At 32.5% G+C, this 22,637-nt stretch overlaps 1 protein-coding gene, 1 long non-coding RNA gene and 1 other non-coding gene across 4 annotated transcripts; 1 reads left to right on the top strand and 2 right to left on the bottom strand.

The window, feature by feature from the left end:
- The first annotated feature begins 366 nt into the window (after positions 1 to 366).
- Positions 367 to 2,382, top strand: LOC127902034 (uncharacterized). Of its 2 annotated transcripts, XR_008054457.1 has the most exons (4): positions 367 to 810; positions 916 to 1,033; positions 1,352 to 1,412; positions 2,120 to 2,382. It is a non-coding gene; the product is annotated as an uncharacterized LOC127902034 (long non-coding RNA). The 2 variants fall into 2 exon arrangements; XR_008054456.1 differs by having other exon boundaries at positions 373 to 1,033.
- An 8,152-nt stretch (positions 2,383 to 10,534) lies between these two features.
- On the bottom strand, positions 10,535 to 10,636 carry MIR394B (microRNA MIR394b). Its single transcript, NR_161528.1, has one exon. It is a non-coding gene; the product is annotated as a microRNA MIR394b (primary transcript).
- Positions 10,637 to 14,716: 4,080 nt separating this feature from the next.
- On the bottom strand, positions 14,717 to 18,488 carry LOC102625703 (uncharacterized). The gene is made up of 7 exons (XM_006493462.4): positions 17,802 to 18,488; positions 17,129 to 17,272; positions 16,423 to 16,495; positions 15,973 to 16,078; positions 15,803 to 15,899; positions 15,346 to 15,441; positions 14,717 to 15,262 (listed from the first exon to the last, which is right to left on the bottom strand). The coding sequence occupies exons 1-7, from the start codon at positions 18,393 to 18,395 to the stop codon at positions 15,128 to 15,130; spliced, it is 1,245 nt and encodes a 414-aa protein (XP_006493525.2). The 5' UTR covers positions 18,396 to 18,488; the 3' UTR covers positions 14,717 to 15,127.
- Positions 18,489 to 22,637: the final 4,149 nt, after the last annotated feature.

The following is a 22,637-nucleotide window of genomic DNA, read 5'->3' as shown; positions in this document are numbered from 1 at the left end:
CTCCAACTTGGAGGGCAGCAGTTCGAACCCCCACAAAAGCATTGTGGGGGTATTTCCTTCTTCAATTAATTTGAGTGAAGGTAGTCTTCTCCATTACCCATGAGTGAGGAGTAGACATCCCTCGAATATTTGTGAGGGTTAAAATCTGGGCAGAGCTCCATTAGCATTGATGTCAGTTGGTCCCAGTAATAGTCTGATTTGTAAATATCAGTAATAGTCTGATTTGTAAATATCAGTAATAGTCTCATGTATATGAGTTGTAATCTGAGCAATAGTCTCATGTAATAAAAAAAAAAAGATGTACTTTTCAATCTCATAAGGCTCATTCGATATCATTTTTGTTTTTTGAGCGCTTGTTTCCATTTTCATTTCAAGAGTATAGGTGTGATTCATGTTCGGTGGCCTAGATTCAAAAAATGAAGTATAAAATAGATAATTCATATTCCATTTTATTGTTACAAACCTGAGAATGCCTTTAACACGTTCTTAATGAATCACAAATTAAATCATAAAAAGAATTGCAAAACAAAATCCAAGCCTTATCTCTTTATCCTGATCAAAATTCACATCTCTCTCTTCATCATAGTTCTTCAACCACAATTCATCGAAGCTCTCTCTCTCTTTATTATAGTTCTATAACCAAAATCAACTGCTATCGTCTCTCTTCTCCTTCTCGACTGGTAGTGGTGTTGCTGCTACGGCATCTTTGTTGAGGATCGATTAGTGCTGCTGCCGCTGCTGCGTCTGTGCTTCGTCTCGACATCCATAAATTCAATTGGAAAATTCTTCATCTAGAAACCCAAGTGTTTGGTTTGTGTTGGACATGGAATCAAAGATTTTTAGATACATAGTGAAGATGAATTGATACTTTGTGATTGTTTTGATTTGTGGGTTTATTGAATTGGGTCTTTACAGAAAAGGTAATTTCATTCAGATGAGGCCCGGAGGCGTTTATGATTATAGGGGCAATCAAAGAAGTGTTGAGATCAAAGGCCTTGTCCGTTTCGCCGTTCAAGAACACAACAAGAAAAAGGTCCTTTCTTTTTTTTTCCATTTTGTGTTTCATTTTGTTTTAACGATTCTTTTTGAGTAGTTAATCAAATCAATTAGTTATATGATGATTTGTGTGGCGGTTTAAAATCTTTTTTGAAAGTTAGTTGTTTTTCCATCATTTGCATAAATTTTGGATTAGATAAAATGCCTTTCTCGAGTTTGCGAGGGTGTTAAAGGAAAAGGAATAGGTAGTTGTTGGCAATACTATCTTACATTGTAAGTGATTGATGCTGGTAATAAGAAGATATATGAAGCTAAAATTTGGGTGAAGCTGTGGATTAACTTTAAGCAACTGCAGGAGTTCAAGCATGCTGAGCATGGCCTTTTCTCCAGCCTCTCCAACCTTAATGTTAAATGAGGTAACATACTACTTTGATTATGTTATTATAAATGTGTTAAACACACATATGCATCCAATGACCATCTGACTTGGACATGATCATTACCAGCACGAGCGTCATTAGCATCGAACACGGAGCATCTCATTTGAGGTTCAATTTGCATTATGATGACTGTGTATTGAACTGCTTAGGCTATAATATTATAGATATAGAGAATTACTGAACCACTTTAAAAGCAAACACTTTGAGTTTTCAGATCAAGTTGGTGATGGATGAATGTATGCAGTTGGCTATTGTTTTTAGATAGCAATCTTGGTTGTATTTATTGGTTAGCTATAGATTGGTTATGGTAGGCTGATCATATAACACTGCTTGTTCTTTATGAATGGTTTCGATAACATGGGATTTAAGTATGGTTGACTTTGTTACTTGAAGGTTGTTAACTGTTGATTGTATGAAATTTTTCTTGTAGTAGGCCTCTTGGCTGTATAATGTGTTTTGAAATTGCATGCCAATTTTCTTGTTGCCAAAATATTGAAAATGGACAAAGAGGGGAGGTGTTTTCTTTGCTGGAGAGCTTTTTCAGCTGTGTTTTTTGTTTCATGTTTTATACTTTTCTATCTATTTCTAGATTATATTCTTTGTAATTTGTCCTTCTCTCCAATAGCCTTTTTCAAACTTTTAAATTTGCACTTAATTAAATAGTAGTTTTGATTTGATTGTAGGCCGTTAAAGATTGTGCCAAATTCGAATTGCATCTGAAGTTAAGGAGGGGAAGTGAAGGAGAGAGGCACTGGGTTGAAATAATTAAGAACAGTGAAGGAAAGTTTTATTTGAAGTAGATGAAATGCTATAACTTAGCAATTGTATTAGTATGTTAAATAGTGTTGTTTGAGGCTGATATGTTCAATGATACGATCAAAAAGTTCAGAACAATACTAGTCATAAAACTCTTTTTATTAATGCTAATATTAAAACTTTATCCTCATGTAATTTTTTATAATTATTTATGGTATGTTTGTGTATGTATTAGTTAAACAATTATTTTCTAAGTATGACTTAAATGTTTGGTAAAAATTAGTTTTGAAAATAGTACTACTGAACACATATTCTCTGGTTTATCATTTTCAATTATGTTTACAGAACGCATATTATTGTTTTCAATTTTAGAATACATGATACATAAAATAATACTAAATATATACTTAAATTCGAAATACAACAACCGCAAAACACTATTTTCATTCTTATTTTTATTTTCAAAAAATATAAATTCAGAAACAATATCGAACATGCCCTTAATGCTTGTTTGGCATAGCTTATCTAGTGGTAATAAGTGCCTATTTAATTTTATAAGCTCTTATTCAAATTTTTGTTGTTGTTTCATTTTTTTTTTTTTTTTTGTTAGTAGAGCTTTGAAGACTAAACAAGCTATTTTGCCACTACTACAACAAATTTAAATTTTGGACTTTTGAGACTAGAGATTGAAAAGTTTTTTTTCAAATGTTAAAATACTTAAAATATCCTCTACTTATTTGAGAATGAGTGACTATGAAATCTTTGTGACACAGCAAGTATGTTACAAACCCACAATGTAAAACTCACTCTCAAGAGTTGGCTTGTAAGATGAGAGTGCCTTGGGGTTAATAAACTACCAGCTAGTCCTATACCTAGTCAATATGTGATCACAACATTCCACCCTCCGTTAAAACCAACTTCCAAGGCATTTCACACACCTTGAGTAGGTGACACACCCAAGCTCAATAAGCCAGGACCATTGTGGTAAGTGCGAACTTCAAAGGACCAAACTGCTCTAATACAATTTGTTACAAACTAAATTTTAGGAGTGAGTTCTACATTGTGAAGTCATAACAAACTAGTTGCTAATGGCCAACATGATGGTTGCAAGCCAAATGGTGGAAGTGAAAGAGAAGATGACGGCAGTTGGTGGGCTGTGGTGCATTTTAGATAGGAGATGTGCCTTTTTTTTAGAGATGGCTATGAGATGAGATCTAGGATTTCTTAGCTACACTTTAATTGCAATATATATATATATATATAGGGAGCTGCTACCTTACATGCACGTAAGGTACAGCCTCTCACAAAACTCATATGTAGGTCCCACTTGGGTCCACCAACTTTGTGAGAGGCTGTACTTTACGTGCATGTAAGGTAGCAAAAGCCATATATATATATATATATATATATAGATATATATATATATATATGAATATATAATCATTCTCAGGTGAGGATGTCCTCTTTTTTTTAATGCAAACATGCTCTTTATAAAGTTATTTTTTTAATGCACTATAAAATTGTGTAATTTAATAGCATTAAAATCTGACTCTATTAACTCGTACAGTGTCCATCTTAAAAAAAAAAAGAGAAAAAGAAGGTGACTGCACTAGATAATCACTATATATTATTTTTCATTTTAAACTGAAGAACCGATTGATTTCTTGATTCAATTTTGAGCTGAACCGAACAAAAATCAATCGATTTCTCCCTATTGAACCGAATCAACGTATGTTGGTTGGGCTAAAGAAGAATCAAACCGCATGCCCACCTGTAAGCTCAACTGCTAACCTTTTGAACTGCGGTTCAAATAAGTTGGCATTATTCAACTAGACGTGGGAAAAGTTCATACGACTGATTAATATGGTATGAAAGTGGATGATAAAAATATTTGTCGGATGTAGTCGTATCGGGTCAGATATTGTTAACGGGCCAGCACGTTAAAATCCATTTGATAATGGGTTGAATTTCATTATTCAATATGGCCAGTTTTGGAAGAGTTACGTACTATCCCAACCTGACAGTCAACAGCACTGAACTTGAAGCCCATTCGCAGTATCTTAGGGCGATACGTTTGTTTGCGATTATTTTATTTTATTTTCCTTCAATTTTGCTCAAAATGACAGTTTATAGAACTTTTATGATCAGCCATCAACTCCTTAATTCTAACAGGTCTCCAATATATTTGGTTTAGATAAAAAAAACCCACCTATTAATTGAACTCTCCTCAAATCGGTTTAGATGCACCAAATATTGTTTCTTAATAACTTTTTTTTGGGGCAAACTATTTTCTTAATTACTTTAATTAATAGATAATAACTTTAATTAGATGGACCGCATATTACATTTTCTTAATAGAGATAGATTTCATCACCATAATACACGTGTTTAAAACATTTAATTGACAAATGGAAAGAAAACGGAGAGAACGAGAGATGTCCTATAAAATTCCAATAAATGTTGATAATTTTGTTGCAAATGGAAAACCTTTAAAAAAAAAATTGTGGACATATCCAAAGTAATTTTGAATTAGGCCCTGAATTATATTCAGGGTTAATAAGCATAGCGTAAAAGATACTATATCTACTGTCGCTTAGAAAATAAGTTGATTTGAAAAAAAATTATAAAATTTTTATTATTTTTATCAAAATTTTTAATTAAAAGTTATATTTATTATATATTTTTAATTTTTATTTAATAATTATTTTTTTAACAATAGTTACAACTTAAAAACTATAATACCTATATAATATAAATCGTCACCTTAATTTGAAGATTTTTTAAAATTCATTTAACCAATTAACGTTAACATATTTAATTTGGCTCAAGCCCGCACACTGTCACGTAGCAGAAGCCTCTTCTGACTAGGGGTGGTAAGTGTGTCCCCTACACGTGAGTTTACTAGCCAACAAGAGGTTTCAAGAAACGAACTCCTCTCATAGGCTTAGGTTCGTGCGGCTGAGCCTCATTAATTTTTATAGGAGTTTGCGAATTTAAGGGGCTTCTAAAATCTGAATATATCTAAATTAATGTGAATTTTGAGTATAATTAAATATCTGAATTTAAATGATAAATTTTTTTTAATTATTAAGAATAATTATTATGTTATTTATATTTTTAATTTAAAAAATTTTAAAAATTAGTATTTTTATAATTGTGGCTTTACAAATTATAAATGTTAAACAAATTATAAACATCTCAAAGAACTTAAATAAAATAATATATTATCATAATATAAATCATGTTCAATTGAATACAACTCTTTATATTCTGTATTAATAAATATTAAATTAATTTTACTGTAGTTTATGATACTTTTATATGAAAAATATTTATAAAAAATTATGAACATAAATAATGCTAATTTGAAGAAAATAAAAAGAAAAATATAATAATAATTTACCACCACATTATGAAAAATTATAGAGATGAGTAATAATACTGATTATTAAATTTTATTTAGATAAGGGTGAAAAATAATTAATTAGATAGGGATACTTTGAAACATATTTTTTAATGATATTATTCAAATTTTTAGATTAAGTAAAAAATTAAAAAAAAATTAGTTTAATAACTTAATGACTTAATGATTGAAAATTGTTATTAAGCTAAAAAAATAAAAGATTTAATAACTTAATTGATTGAAATTAAATCAATTAATTCATTAAGTAAAAAAAACAAATCAACCCCAAAAATTTTTCTTTATATAAAAACCAATTTGTTCGCTTTTTAGCTAACTAGCCAACAAAAACATCCTCAATGATGCCGTAAAAACAATCCCACATGGCCACATCAATCTTAAATTTTTCCATTTATTCACATACAATTGAAGTCAAGGTAGACCAAGCACGCCTTTGGAACCAATTAATTGTTGACAAAATAATTAACGTTGACGAGTACAAGGTTGACTTATATTCCTCGAGCCGCAAAGGCAATATAATCAGTCTATAAACTGCAAGCTCTAAATCCTAAACCATATTTTAAAATAACAAATAAAGTAAAAAAAAAAAAAGATATGCCTTCTCCTTCATTCGCCACGGCCGGCTCAATCTCCGCCGTCCATTCTGATGTCACTAAAACACATCTGCTCCACGTCATCTCATCGTTCGTCATCAATGGTCCATGCTGCTTCTTCTCCGACTCCTTCACTATCCCGGACAATGTTGCAAATGGAGAACTATCTCAGCCGTTGATATTGACCAAGCATATAAACAGCAAGGTTACGAACATTAAACCATTTGACTTTTCGCAGCCGTTTAGAGTTGACTTAGTTTATTCGGTGGTCCCCTCATCGACGACACGTGTAGTAAACTCGAAGAGAGCTTGACGTTCAGTTGGATTATTATCGATCCAATCGGATGGCGGGTGATGAATCTATCAAGCTACCAGGCGATGACTGTACGACGTCGTTGGTCGTCAAGTGGAGAAGTGCACGTGCGTTATGCATGGGTGTTCACTGCTGGGAAAGAGGGATCGTCAACGGAGTATATGAAATGCCGGATTTCAGTCACATGCGAGGAGTCTGATAAGAGTGGGGAGACGCCGCTCAGCTGAGTAAGATGATTTTATAGTTGGTGGACAGGTATGGAAAGCAATTAAGTGGGATGGATAGTTTAGTCATTATGTACACAAGGGATATTCACGGCTGCAAATTGCTGATTTTTTCACTAAGGCTCTATCGAAACATTTGTTCACTGAGTTTTGCCTCAAGCTAGGCCGTCAACCTCTGCCACACGCTAGCTTGAGGGGGGGATGTAAAACAACAACGGTATCACACCAATCTTGCGGCTATTAAAGCCAACTCTCAAGGATTATTTGTCAATTATCTCACTTCTTGATTGGGCTCACTATTCCATGATTTCTTTCCTTATATTTGCCATGTATACATATTAGATTCTAGGAATATGATCATAGCAATAATTATTTTCATCTGTTTATAAGTCTTTGAATTTTTAATAAATTAGTCATTGGTCAGAAAAATCTCAAGTTTTACATAGAGTATGATGACTTATAGAGTTCTCAATTATAAAATTGTCATAGCTTGACTCTATTTAAAATAGTTGAAAACAATTTTTCTCTTAGACTTTAAGAAACTTGTCAAATAGTTATTTATTTTGACCTCACTGAATTCAAAAATTCAGAACAATTTAGCCTTTAATTGTAAAATCATGAAACTAGACATTTCTAGGAAACAATTCTCCAAATTTCATAATTTTTGGAATAGGTTTAGCAAAATAGCATTGCAACTCATGTGTTATGAAGAAACCACAAATTTTCAGTGTAACAGACTTGAGTTCAAAAAATCATTATAAATTAAATTCTTATCCGATTTTGTTAAAACAAGTTTCAAAAGACTCATTTGGATGTCTAGTATAGCATATAAAATTTCATATTCAAACTCAACGTATATTAGTTATTACAAAATTTGAAATAACCCTTTGTTAGCATAAAGCAATGCAAGATCTTTGGTAATAAAAGATCATAAGTAATAGGTTTGCATGCCTTATTTGAAGCAATCATCAAGCCCTTGAATTTGGCCTTAAGACTGTTGGAAATATGAGTCAATATTGCTTCCTTCAAAGTCCAAAATATAAATAGTAGTTGTTGGTACTATTCACATCACTATTCATATTACTATTCATAGATATTGTTTATCGATAATGCTCATTCAATACTATTCATAGTAATATTTGCTTCGGTAGTTTGGAAAGAAAAAATAAACAGCAAAGAGTCAAGTCATGCAATGGCACCATCCTTAAGACCAAATTCCATGCCTCAAGATTCGATATCGTGATGCAAGAAAGACAAACAAAGGCGGTTTGATCTCCAGGATATAATGACTTTTATCGACACTATAGAGAAGCAAAAGAAATTTTATGAAGAAAATACGAGATAGAAGGAGAGGTAATTTTTGTGCCTTAAAGACTTTGTATGTCTCCTTTGTATAGAGAAACCTTCTATAATCGTTTTCCTAATTCAATTTGAATTAGTCACCTACTTTTCTTATTTAATTTGAATTAGTCATCTATGTGTGTCATCAATTTAATTTTGAATACACTATGACAAGAACTTCCATTTTTTCTTCAGAGAGTTCATCTCTAGCCTTGTTGAGTTACCCTCCTATCTGGCCAACGAAGCTGAGTTTCTTCTTGATGACTTTTTCTAGCCACGTGTCACTTGCTTATTAGCCCTAGTCAGTACCCGGATTTCCTTCCAAATAGTTATTATCCTCTGTTAATCAAGCTATCATAGTCCCTATATATTCTATATACAGTTTAAGGTAATATTATGAATTCCATAAACTTCTGAAAATCTTCAACTTTGTCCACTTATCTATTAACACCTTTTCGTGAATAAAACAAACAAAAAAAAGCAAAAACAGTATCAATATTATTCATATTAACTTTTTTCACCTAAAAATGATCAATAGTTTTCTAATTATCTGATTAAGCCTTTTTTTTAAGCTAAAATTGCAGACTTTGTAATCATCATCATCTCAGTTTTTTAGGTTCTATTTGTCTATATATTATCATCTCAATTTTTTTTCAAAATATAATTTCATGCCTTTTTCCTTTTTGCAGAATAAGTGTGCTTATTCATTTATATATTCAACAAAAAGGAAAGACCAAACTTAAGATAAGGAAGAATAAATTAGTTCAATCTGAAAAATGAGCTATTAATAAGTTTGACAAGCAGTAAAAAGAACTTATAACGATTCTTAACTAAAACAATATTTATTTCCTTTTATAAGTTTTCGCCTTAAAATTGGACTAAGAGGCCGGGCCACCGCCTTGAGAATTTTCACCCTTTGGAACGGGAATAGGCTCATTTTTATTTTTATTTTCATTTTCATTTTCCTAAAAAGAAATTAAGCAGTAACGCAGAAGAATATTAATTCACGAACAAGAAGACATTATTGTACATAGCAATCTAAAATGAACACCCGATGAGAGGAGTTCAAGTTAAACCCACCACAAGGTAAAAGACCATCACCAGTAGCTTACTGGATGTTCATTCATTTAACCTGAAAAGACACAAAAATTATAAGTTCCAATTAGTCAACACAAGCATTAGTTTGCATTTAAACCATTCATACTGATGACAATGAGAAGAAAAAGAAAATGAACAAATCTTTCACCTTTAATTATTTAATTTCATTTACGACTTAAATACACATTAAACGAATTGGGTCAATAAAGACCAATTTTATTTTTTATCCCTTATAATTCTCTTAGAATTTGAACTCAAGTAATTAACTAAATAAAACTGCTTACGAATCATTCGGTAAAACCCAGAACGGAATGAAATATTACATATTTTGCACACTGCCTCAAATTTATGGCATTTCAAATCAAGTTAGTGAGCCAAGGAATCCAAAGCGTAGGCAACCCAAAACAAGGGCACTAACAGACAGTGGCAGTAAAGCACTTGTTCACTGCAATTACCAAAGAAGCTTTAAACATGTGATGTTGCCTATCTCACATCATTATAACTATAAAAAGTAAAGAAAAGTGAAAACAAACAAACAAACAAAAAAATGCAAAATGTCGGCTTTTAAACGTAATGTAGATGGTTGACTTCACCAAACAATGATAAAAGTATATACACCATTTACACGTCTAAGCTGATCTCGCCTAAATCTCCGCAAGCCAAAAAAAAAATCCCCTGCTCTTTTACATTTGATGCTATATTTACCGGATGAATCATTTGAATATTGGATCATGATTTAGAACTGACTATAAGTGCCACTTAATTCAGTTGGTAAAATTTCTTGGATGAAAACAAAAGGTCTGATTTTGAAGCTCACCTATATGAGTGAGGAGGGAATTAATAATCATTAGGTTAAAACAGATAGGAAAAAAGATCTCAATTGTCAAACGACATTAATGCATTTATGTCATTAGTATTGAATCCAAATTTTTGAAGAAGTTGCAGATGTCTCCACGATCCCAAATGTGTTGTTATTTCCGTTTTCCCAAAAAAAAAAAAAATTGCAAACTAAATGAAGTAAATGCAATATTTATAAGCTTAGGTTTTTTCACCTGAATCTTGATCAACGAATGATTAGAGTGTTGTTTGCAGTCGCAGCTGCTAGCCGCCATCAACCAGTCAAGAGACTGACAAGTATTTTGCCTGCACGCTGAAGTGAACCAAAACTGTCATAATTAATTACTTCAGTTGCTTGCAAAATGCTAGAGCCTAGATGTAGCAATCCTTGAAAAGTCTGTGTTACTTTTATATTATTATTTTTTGTCATGGTTGAAATTTGATTAAGAAAAGTAATTATATAAAAAAAAAACATTTATTTTATAATTCTTTCAGTGTTTCTCAGAGAGAAATTCACAGAGCCTGTTAGGCATGCTAGCCACCTCCAAATCTAAGATTTCAAGTGGGCAAAAAAGAAAAGAATTAACGGAGGTGGACAGAATGCCAAAATGACTCTGCAACAAGGCCCCTGATAAACCCTAGAAAGAGAGAGAGACAGAGAGAGCATGAAGCAAAGATTCATAATCACTATCTGAAATTTAAGGAGATTTTGCACTCTGATGAGAGATAGTCAGGGCGAAATAAGAGATCGTGAAAAGTCAAAGATGGAAATTTCTTTCATGGCTTTTGAAATAAAAAAGTATAGCTTTTCTTTTGTGAAAAGAGGATGTATGAGCGTGCATGGTGTCGTACGATCAGTTGACATGGTTGGTGGTGGGCGTTTACTTTACGTTTTTTAAGTTCATTCGTTGTCTACGCATGCATTTGACTACAAGTTATGGATTATGATTCTGATTAAATTGCTTTCAACATCGATTTTGGTTAGGATATAGGCGTTCAGGATACAGAGTGTTGGACACTTGAATCCTGATATCATTGATTCAATATTCAACACAAACTCAATTATAACACTGCATTCTTATTTGTAAATTATAATACTCCACATATAATTTTTATGTTTTATCATTTATTCCGGTAGAGTTCATAATATTCACATTACCTTCCTAATGTTAAAATTTTAATGAAAAGACAGTAACTCTTTCGGGTGTAATGTGGATCTAGTGCTTAAATAAATATAACTTATGATAATTTTTTAATGATATAACGACACGTGTACATTAATAATAATGTACAGTATATTATTATTTAATAACCATCTTACTAAAATAAAAGTACAAAAATAATCACATTTGTTTTGCGATCCGAATGAGATTTTTTTGCGGCAATTTTGACATTTTAGCGAAATGTTGCAAAAATGGTAAGGAAATAAATGGAAAAAGACAAAAACTGTAGGGAATTCTCCTTGAATTATATGCATATCTGGTTTGCATTTTTCGTGTTTGACATTGACACTCATGATGACTCATCACAGCAGCTGTAACAATACATGCGGCCATTATACCAAGACAAACTCAGGATCCTCGTTGCTTGTGAATCTGCTGAAAAAAGAAAGTGCCTGCTTTCATGATTGTGCATAGTGGACAGTACTGACCTGGTCATTTGACAGCACAGATCTAAACTACTAATAGTCTTCTAAGTACAACCGTGTCGTGCATGCTAGAACTCAGCAAATTTATTTCGTGTTTTAAGAGTAAATGGGGCTCACAATTTTCACTTGGATTTCAAAATGCCTTTTGACTTGCTGCAAAAGATTATGGGGAATTGGCTGTATTTGTCTCCCACTGAACCTGCTCTCGCTTTGTCAGCTCACTTCTTTTGCTTCAAGCTTTCAAATTGGTAATTAGCATTTAGGATTATGTACATATTTATTAATAGGGTTAGGCTTGGCAATTTGATCCGACTCTGTTTTTGGCCTGATTGACTCGATCCTAATTTTTAGGGATTTGACCCGAATTTTCGAGTCTCAAGTTAGGGTCGGGCTAAAATATTTAGGCCCGAACAAAATTCGGATCAGGGTCGGCTTTCAAGATCGGGCTTAAGCCAACCTGACCCTATTTGAATTAAATTGTGAGTTTTTAATTTAATTGCATTGTGTGTTTTTCATGTTGGATTTTGGAATTGATTTGTGTGTGGGGTTGAAATGGTTGTGGAATTGAATTATGTTTTTTTAATTTAATCACATTGTGTGTTTTTTAAAGTTTGATTATGGAATTGAATTTAAAAAATTATTCCTATTAATTGGTTGTTTTGTGAATTATATTTGTGATTAATTGTATTGGCTGTATTTGTCTCCCACTGAACCTGTTCTCGCTTTGTCAACTCACTTCTTTTGCTTCAGACTTTCAAATTGGTAATTAGCATTTAGAATTATGTACGTATTTATTAATACAGAGGTACACCATTACAATTGTTTTCCTTTTTCTCTTTTTCTTTCCCTCGAATTTGAATTCAATATTGAATTGCGGTATGCTCGTCTTTTTAATCTTCCATAATGCATACATTTATAGCAATGTATAGTTGAGAATAAACTACTTATATTTTCTTTATTAGTAACAACGGATCGAATCTTCCTAGAAGCTCAACTCAGTATTTGAATCTAATTCTTTCCTTTTCGTCATTTAGTTGAAAAATAGTCTTTTGAGTATTTTCATGTATACTACACAGACCCTTCAGCTAAACTGTTAGTACATTTTCTTAATTGATTGAGAGTTACAGTGATAATTCGTCATTGGAATCAAAATACACACTGTTTTGACGACCACGATGCTTTCTTATTGATTAGTGTCTCTTGTTGCCCTCGAAGAAGAGAAAGAAAGATGCCTAGACTACAGGACTCAACTTTGCAGCTGGCAAACGAACATAAATTCTAATTAAAAAAAGAAAAAAGAAAATCATATTACAAAATCTACTGTTTAAAGCAAGCAGTTGAGTCTTGGAAGATTGATTCCAAACAAAAAGCAATGATAAATATGTATATTTTAATGAACTATAATGTTAAGGATCACAACATTTACGTCCCAACTTAAGTCTTAAGTCTCAATGTTATGTGTCACTTATCTATTGGACGATGGACTTTATAACTAATAAAATTACTTAACTACCATATTTAATAGATGAATGCTACATCAATTGGGAATCAAATAATGTTTTAAATGTTAAAATACCTTGCATTGCTCTTTAATCAATTATAGCTCGCATATGCTAGTAAGAAGTATCTTTTGGGCACATATATGTCTTCCCAGCAGGAGTAACAACTTATTTATACAAATAATTGCTAAAAGATAAAACTGTCAATTCTTCTGCATTGATGCCGTACTCTTTATTTGAACAAAATTTTATCAGTTAATAATTATTTACTCAGAGAATTGCTGGTCTAGATGTTAAATAAAACAAGACTGAACTTCTGCATGAGTGGACTCTAATGGGTGCGTTTGATGCGCCGCCTGAATTGTATATTTTACATTTATTATTATATTTAATATTATTATTAGTAGTAATAATACTTGAAAATCTTAGATACTCTCGTGTAGCACTAATTCCACTACCATTTTTGCCACGTGTGTGTCTCAACAATTGTAAGAAAAACAACATATACATAAGAAAATGAGAATGGAACAGAAGCAATGCCCAGAAATACCAAAGACTCTCTTGGCCATAATTTGCTGAAGGAAACCATGTTATTAATTATTAAATAACAAGTATGATAAATACACAATTCCTTTGATCTCATACCAAAGCTAATCCTCGATTGAAATAGTAATTAAGGCTACCATACTGTTATCTAAATTACCATATACAAAAGCAACTGATAAATTACATCATAATAATTACAAAGAAATAACACAAGATGAAAATGGGATATAAGGGTTAATGTATTCTTGGCAAAATAAAAAATAATAATAATAACATTCTAAGTGTCCGTTTCACTAAATATTACGAAGATTTTGTTATTGTATTTTTTTATCAGAACTCAGAAATTCCCTACTAATCCTATTTTAAATCCAGCAAGCAAGATGACACATTTACCCTTAGACAAGCAAAACATAAAGAGTAAGAAACTCCGAGGTGAGATTGGGGCATTGCATTATTCATGCACCCATTCAGTACAATTTCACTACATAGATATGCATATATATCATCTTAAAATCAAGAAACCATATCAGCAAATAGGATAAGTGAAAGAGAAAATCTGAAACACATTATAATCAATGGACAACCTAGCAAGACTATTTACTACACATACAAATTAATCATACAAAACTATTGATACAAATATGCATGGCATAAAATGATTGGAAGGGTGAAAGTGGAAAGGTCATTTGACTGGAATCTTCATCATTCTTTTAAGAGGGAATTGCTGATTGTTCCAGCCGGCCCTGTACTTGTTTTACTTCCATCCTTCCAATTATATATATTGTGTCACACTAATTTGTGTAGGTGAATTTGTATGATTGGTTTTATATGTAATGTAGTCCTACTCCAAACATAATCAAATTTCTAGGAGTTTCTGCTATTAAACACAGTTATATTTAGAAATTAACTACCAAAAATTTAACATTAGAGCAACAGCAAACCTCTTTGCTAAATATCATGATTCCACTTCACATACTTTCGCTTTGGGTGCTCTGCTAGCCATGTTAGGCTTCAATGGCATAATTATTTCATATATCGCTTGGTTTCACTACATAGTTCATCATTATAAGTACAAGTACAAATGTCATATAAATTAACATTTCTGCCATTTATAACCGGACTTATTATTCAACTAATATTTATAGCTTTGACAGCCAAAAATTTAAATTCTACCACTTTTCTCAAGATCCTTTTTCTTTACCCTATATCAGCTATCTCAAATAAAATAATTTGATCTTTCACCACACACCAATTATACATAGATATGTAAATTCAATTATTCAATTCTTCAATTGACTGCTGGCAATCCACAGAAAGGTTCACGTCTAACCTGCTAAGAAGGACCCATGTTTGCCATCTTCAGCATAACCTGGGAAAAAATAATCTTCCTGGTGAGCTATTTTGGAGAACCATTTTTAACTGATGGACTCATCTTCAACTATTTTCTCAATGGGGTTATTCTCAGCCCAAACAGCAGCATCTAGATATCCAAACTCAAAGAGTTTATCAAGAATTTGATCCTCTGCAGGCTCCAATGCCCAATTAAAAAGCTGCAGTAATTGCAAGCCAAAAAAGATCAGCAGCTAATTTTTACAGAAAACAGATCACTCAACGACAGAGCCAAAATTAATACCTCTCTGCGACTTGCCCTATTTTCAGGATTGCAGTCTGGACTAATCCCAATCCCCTGAAGTCTCAGTGCACTAGCTGGGAAAGCACAAACACGAATCTGCAAAGACAATCAAACAGCCATAACATAATCAGATATAAATCTGTCCCTGCTGGCACAAAAACAAGTTTGCTTCCAAGGCATTTGGAAGCACATATTCGTCGGTCTGTGCAGGGGAAACAATGGGATCCCCGATGCACTGTAGTCTATTAAAAAGTAGTCATATGCATATGGCTTTAAAATAGTTTCAATCAAACAAATGTCTTCTCGTCAAAGAACTCTAGACTTGGGATACCAACAACAAATGCAGGCAGAATAATTAAGAAGGCTCTCAGATAATCAAATAACAGGTTTTATAAAACAATTGTATGTAACTGAGAGGATTATTAATTTCAAGTAAGTAAATCATCACAAGCAATACCGTGTTAGAAGCGGATGTTGGAGGCATAAACAAAGTCAGACCGCCATCAATGCAAAGTCGATTCCGAAACATTGTTGCTGGTCGTGGTGCAAGATATCTGCACCAGTACACTCTATTAGTTTAACTTCACTAGGAATTATTGCAATCAAAACTCCAGTTACAACACTTACCCTGGAATAAAGGATGATGTAAGAACTGCATTTATTAGATCTTCCTTTGAATCAAATTGATCCACCAGTAACCCCCTTGGCCTCCAAAGAATCTGGGTTACAGCAACTGTCATAAGAGTTGCAATATAAGCAGCTGCTTCTAGAAGTTTATCAAAAAATTGATGGCTCTAAGCTACAGGGTGTTAGCATGTTTAGCCATACCTTGATGTCTGGAATATACATGTGTAGACTATATAAGAAAAGGATCAAGTTTATCCTGCTCAAGAGTCTAGATTCTTTTTCTTTGACAATAAGGGATCCATTAAACAAACACCAGAACCAAAATAAATTGGGGAAAAAAATGATCGTAAGGAAAGATGATTCTCCCTCTAGTAAGTGTCTACTGATTCAGGACATATGTGATTATAGGAGAAAACAGAAATATAAATAGCAAATTGAAATTATTCTCACCACGAACCCTTCCACTGGACCTAGTGTGAACATCATCAGGCAAAAATTTCTGAAGAATGTCTCGAAGAACAGCCTGTATATAGAAACAAATGGATAAGTTAACACTAAAAATGATTTCATCTCTTTCTTTGCTAGTATGGCATCAATTTTTATCACCTTATTTAGTCCATATTTGAATGTTCTGATCATACTACAATATATATAGAAAGGAAATGAAGAATATTCCAATATCCTGATTTTCAACTCATTTGTGATGTTTATAAGTAGGCACTTTCTCTTTGTACCTGAAAAATAAATCAATGATACAAATCTTCCTATTTTTTCTTGCAAAAGATCTTATCTCAACATTGAGAAAAATTTGTTATTAAACATATCTGATCACAACACTCTGGAAAAACAGAGCATATTACATTAAACTAAATAGAGACATGAACACATACGACCAAATAATTAACTTAAGCATTGGACTAGATAAGTAACAATCACAAAAGTTTGAAATCAGGGATCTGCAGGCATTGAGATGTGAATTTTGTTTGTCAATATATATACTAATTGTTGGTAAGCATTCCACATATGGAAAAATGCTTCACTAAAAATATACTATTTAACAAAATAAATCGCATTATTAATCAATCAAATGGTGATGGGTACTGTGAGCAAACCCATTCTGGCTGAAAATTGATAAACTAAAACATCATACGCATACCCCAAGACGAAATGCAGTCCCTCTACGCCGGCAATTTTCAGCTAGGGTTTTTGTAGCATTTAGGGCCTCTTGCATGCTGGCTCCAGAGGCTATAACTGCACAGGCTATGGCCCCAGCTGAGGAACCAGCCAACGGTGTTGTTTCCTATGTCAATATCAAGAAAACGATCAGAATACTCAAAATCCATAGAAAATGAATGATCTTATACATAATTCTAGAATATTTTCCCCAAAACCGTGTTTCCATTTAATCCATCTCTTCAAAAAACGATTTTAAGTGAATGAAAGTGCAAATTTACCCAAATCAAATTCAAGCAACACATTGAAATCAAGATTTTGGAAGTACTAATACAACAAATCAACTACAAGCAATATCTACGTCCCAAAAAATTAGCAAAGTCTGAAATGAAGACAACCATTCAGATGTGTACATAAAATTAAGACATTGCTATGAACCAAAATGCAAATTCAATGAAATATAGAAATTATCGACCAAAAAGTTCAAGTCTTTGACAGCAAAATCGAGCTCTATTTACATGAATTGCAATAATTCTCAGTCAGGGCACTAAAATTTAACAATTCCCCGGATAAATATAAACAAAAATTGAGCTTAACCCATTCTTGGAAAAAAAAAAAAAAAAGGTATGAAGCTTAAACACAATGTAACAAAAAACCTTAATGTAACCCTTTTCAATGAGAAGCTGAGCAACCCCAAGATGATAAGGAAACAAAAGTCCAGCAGCAGAGAAGCTAAACCCAGGAGTCGTAACAACTCTCCTCTCTTTCTCAGCTTCAATATCCCTCACTCTCTGCTCCCAAATCACCTCTGGCTCAATCTCATCCTCCATCACCGCCCCAATTCTCTCCTTGTAATCTTCACCAGAAGAACCCAGCTTCTCGCTCCTTTCTATTAATGGGATTGTTTCAAAATTGTTAGCAGCAAGTCTGTTGCTTCCATTCAACAACCTTGAAGCAATTCCCAGGAAAAGCTCGCCTGTTACAACGGCAAATGACCGTTTTTCTGAAGTGGGTTTTTCGTTCTGAGGAGGAGGAGGTGGTGGGGGTGTAGATGTAAGATTATGATTCTTTGGGGTTTGTTTTGGGGTGAAGGATGAAATTGAAAGGTACCTCCTGTGGATGAGATTAGAGTTAGGGTTAGGGTTTGCGGAAAGGAAAGTGTGTGTGGAATTTGAGAGTAGTGAAGAAAGCGAAGGAGCCATGAATGGAAAATGTTGCTTGGCTCCGTGGGATTTCTTAGTGAACAGCATTTTAACGTTTCATTCGATTTTTATTTTTTTTTATTTTTTTTTCATTTGTTTTTGTTTCTATTTCGGAAGTGCGTGTCTTGTGTTTTATTTTTTTTATATTTTATTTTTCTTTGATTAAATTGTGCCGGGAGGAGAGAAATCGATGGACGGCGGTTTGTTTCTTGTAACCGAAAAAACGGCCGCGTAGTTATTATAAAAAAATTATAATAATAATTAAAAATTGAGTGGTGATCGAAAACGCTTATGCTTATTGCATAAGGACTGGTCCTCCATTTCGTAGTGGGGATATACTGTGCCTTTCTACGGGTCCCACCAAGGAATTGACGCATAGATTTGATTGATAATTTGGCTAAAGCTACGTGTGCGTCGTATAATTTTTTAAATACAGTTTATTAAAATAAAATTTTTATGAGTTGAATTTTTGTTAAAAAAATTTGCATTTATTTGATGGAAGAAGAGTTTTTATTAAAAATTATAAAAATATGTAATACACAAATATTTTAAAGTTATATTAGATGAAATTTACATCATATGAGATTGTTTTTGAGGGGTTTAAAAGTGATTTTGAAAAGTTAAAAGTTAATTTTGATTTGTAGTAAATTATTTTGAAATCACTTTTGGTAAAATTATCTTATTCTACAGTAAATTTTGAAAAGAATAGTTATTCAAAATTTAATTTTGAGAATCACTTTTATACGTAATATAATTTCATATATATCTATACATATATTATAAAATTTCAAAAATATCCATATTAATTATGAAATAAAAGCATTAAAGAGATTCTTGTTATTACCAATTATATTGAGATAATTAAAATAAATTTAATAATATAAAATATTTATTTGATTATCAATTATTATATGTACACAATATAAAAAAAATCCATATACATATTTAAATAAATTTTATTCAAAATTATATCCAACTAAGGCAATTATATTTTTATAACATTTTAATAATAAGATTTACCAAAGTCATATGACTATTTTTAAAACTCAAGACACTTCTAAAAATAAATTTTACGAAACATTTAATTAATTCTTTTTATATATAACTAATTATTTGTACAACACATCTAATAACAATTATTTTAAAAGGTACAACATTACTAAATTGGTCCTTAATAGTTCACATGTCATGAATATGACATAATAGTCAATGAAAATACGCCATTTCTCCTATCACTAACAAAAACAAAAATTGAGTTAAGAAGTTTAGAAGAGAGAAGTCATCGGTTTAGACGTAAGAGAGAGCGAGATTGAAGTTCTTTAGCATCAACCTCTATTTTTATCAGCTGTTTATGGGTGTCTCACCAAAATAGACAAATTGAGCATCAAAACATAAATTTGAAGATTAGTTAACCATGGAACTTCAAATTTATTAGATTTGACAATCTACAGCTTATTAGTTTTGAATTTATCGCAAATAAACATTAGGACTTTTAAAATTCAAAGTTGAGGATGTTATTTTAGGCTGATAAGATTGTTGTTTTGTTTTGGATAACATTATTTACTTGGAAAATATGTTACAAAATAATTAGCACATTGCCTAAAATTTTAGAAGTTGTGAACACTGAGCTACAAATCCCATGCCAAAAATTAAAATAAATTTAATTTATCAAATAGAAAAACAATTGCACCGGTGAGTCAAGAATTAACGTGTTTTAGGTAATTTGGAATTTAAATTAATTATTTTGTTTTGGTTGAGCCTTAACAATGAACTTCAAAAATAATTTAAAAATTTTTATAATAAAATAATTCCACTGCAAAGATTTGAAGCCGAAATTCTAAGTATAGAAGTGAAGAAATTGTAAAAATTGATAAGTGCTGTTGTTTGGCAGCTGAGAAAAATAGAGGAAAAATTCTTATTTCATTAATGAACTGATATTTTGTACACATTAACAATCTCGAATATGTAGATATTTACACATGCTTTTCATACTCTAACTAATTGCTCACTAACTAATTATTAAACACAAGCTCACTCAGCTAACAATAACCAAATACAGAGTGTGCATTGTGAAGTTAGTTAGGCTAGTAACTGCTGCTGACTTGGATCCTTTGACGTGGCACTAATGACAGTTGGTAACTTGACATTCTTGTTCCAAGGCTTAACACCATGCTGATTCTTCTTCTTCACTTCTGCATAATAAGTTATCTTCACACCCCCCCCCCCCTCAAACTCAAAGGACATGGAAAGACATTGAGTTTGTCCCTTAAGTAATTGAACTGAGGAGAAGATAAGGGCTTGGTTAAGATATCTGCAATCTGATCTTCATTTGGCACATAACAGATTTTGAGGTCACCAGCTAACACTTTATCTCGAATAAAATGAACATCAATCTCAATGTGTTTAGTTCTTGAATGGAACACAAGATTCTTTGCTAGTTCTGTTGCACTCATATTATCACACCAGATTGTTGGTCTCTCTACACAGCATGCTCCCATTTCCAGAAACAAAGATTTTAACCAAGTTATTTCTGAAGCAGCTGAAGCAAGTGCCCTATATTCACTTTCAGCTGAGGACTTAGTGACTACTGTTTGCTTCTTCGAAGAGCATGAAATCAGATTATTTCCAAGATACACACAGTAAGCTCCAATTGATTTCCTATCATCCAAATCACTTCCCCAATCTGCATCAGTGAATGAAGTAATTTTCATATCACTATCCTTAACAAACTTTAAGCCATAATCCTGTGTCTCCTTTAGATATTTAAGAACCCTTTTGCAAGCCATAAGATGTTGCATAGTTGGTGTAGATACATATTGGCTCAGCTTATGAACAAAATAAGCAATTTCTGGTCTTGTCAAGATCAGGTACTGGAGACCACCTACAATGCTTCTATAATGAGTAGCATCTTCAACATAGTAACCCAATTCTCCTTTAACTATCTTCTGCAGCTTTGAGTCCTTGCCACTGCACATTGGTGTTATCACTTCTTTACAATCAAGCATATCTACTTTAGCAAGCAAATCTCTGATATACTTCTTCTAAGACAAATAAATGCAATCCTGACCATACAACACTTCTATAACAAGGAAATAAGACAATCTTCCTAAGTCTTTCAATGCAAAAACAATATTAAATTGTTGAATGAAGCTGTCCAATTCTTCATTGTTAGGTCCAGTAACTAATATGTCATCAACATATATCAATACCATAATCAGTGACAATTTAGTTCTTAAGAATAAAGAAGAATCAGATTTGAAATTACTGAAACCCCATTGTAGAAGACATCCTCTGAGCTTTTCAAACCAAGCTCTAGGAGCTTGCTTAAGACCATATAATGCTTTGTGTAATCTGCAAACATAGTTAGATTTGCTTTTATCAACAAAGCCTTCAGGTTGCTGCATAAACACCTCTTCTGACAATTCACCATTTAAGAATGCATTGTTGACATCCACCTGTCTAACTATCCACTGATTCATCACTGCAAGACTAAGACTACTCTAATTGTTGCTGGCTTTACCACTGGACTAAAGGTATCAAAATAATTCACACCCTTAATTTGTTGAAACCCTTTTGCCACCAATCGAGCCTTATACTTAGCTACACTGCCATCAGTATTATACTTTATCCTATACACCCACTTATTCCCAACAATTTTTTGGTTTTCTGTTCTTGGTACTAAAGACCAAGTTCTGTTTTTTATTAGTGCATCATACTCATTTTTCATAGATGTAAACCAGTTTGTATCTTGCAAAGCTTCATCAACTGAATCTGGCTCTTTGTGAACTAACACTGCAGTATACATTTTTGGTTTAAAAATACATGTTTTTCCTCTTGTGATCATGGGGTGATTGTTTTGTAAAGGTTGAATACTGTTTGAGGTTATTTGAGATTGAGATGGTAATAGAGTTGGAGTAAAATTTGAAGTGTTTGGTGAGTTTTGATCATGAGTAGGTTCAAGAGTAGGATTAGGATTTGGTGTTTGAAGTTGTGTAGCCTTATTTGCTTGGAAGTGATCTGCTGGTGGGAACAGTTCTGTGCTGTTGGAACATGCTCGAGGACAGGATTCAAAACTGCTATCACAAGGATTTGACACAACAGGAAGAGTGGACAAATGAAAAACTTGATGAGGAGACAAAGTATAGCTGGATATTGGTTGTATTTTGCTTTCAGAATTGAAATTAGGATCTGAAGAGAAAGGAATGCATTTTCATCAAATATGACATGCCTTGCTATAGATATACGACCAGAATGATGCATGCATTTATATCCTTTGTGAGCAGGGTTATA

The sequence above is a fragment of the Citrus sinensis genome, chromosome 5, assembly GCF_022201045.2.
Source record: "Citrus sinensis cultivar Valencia sweet orange chromosome 5, DVS_A1.0, whole genome shotgun sequence".
Lineage (NCBI taxonomy): Eukaryota > Viridiplantae > Streptophyta > Magnoliopsida > Sapindales > Rutaceae > Citrus > Citrus sinensis.
Note: the sequence above shows the minus strand (reverse complement) of the source record. Positions and strands in the feature narration are given on the sequence as shown.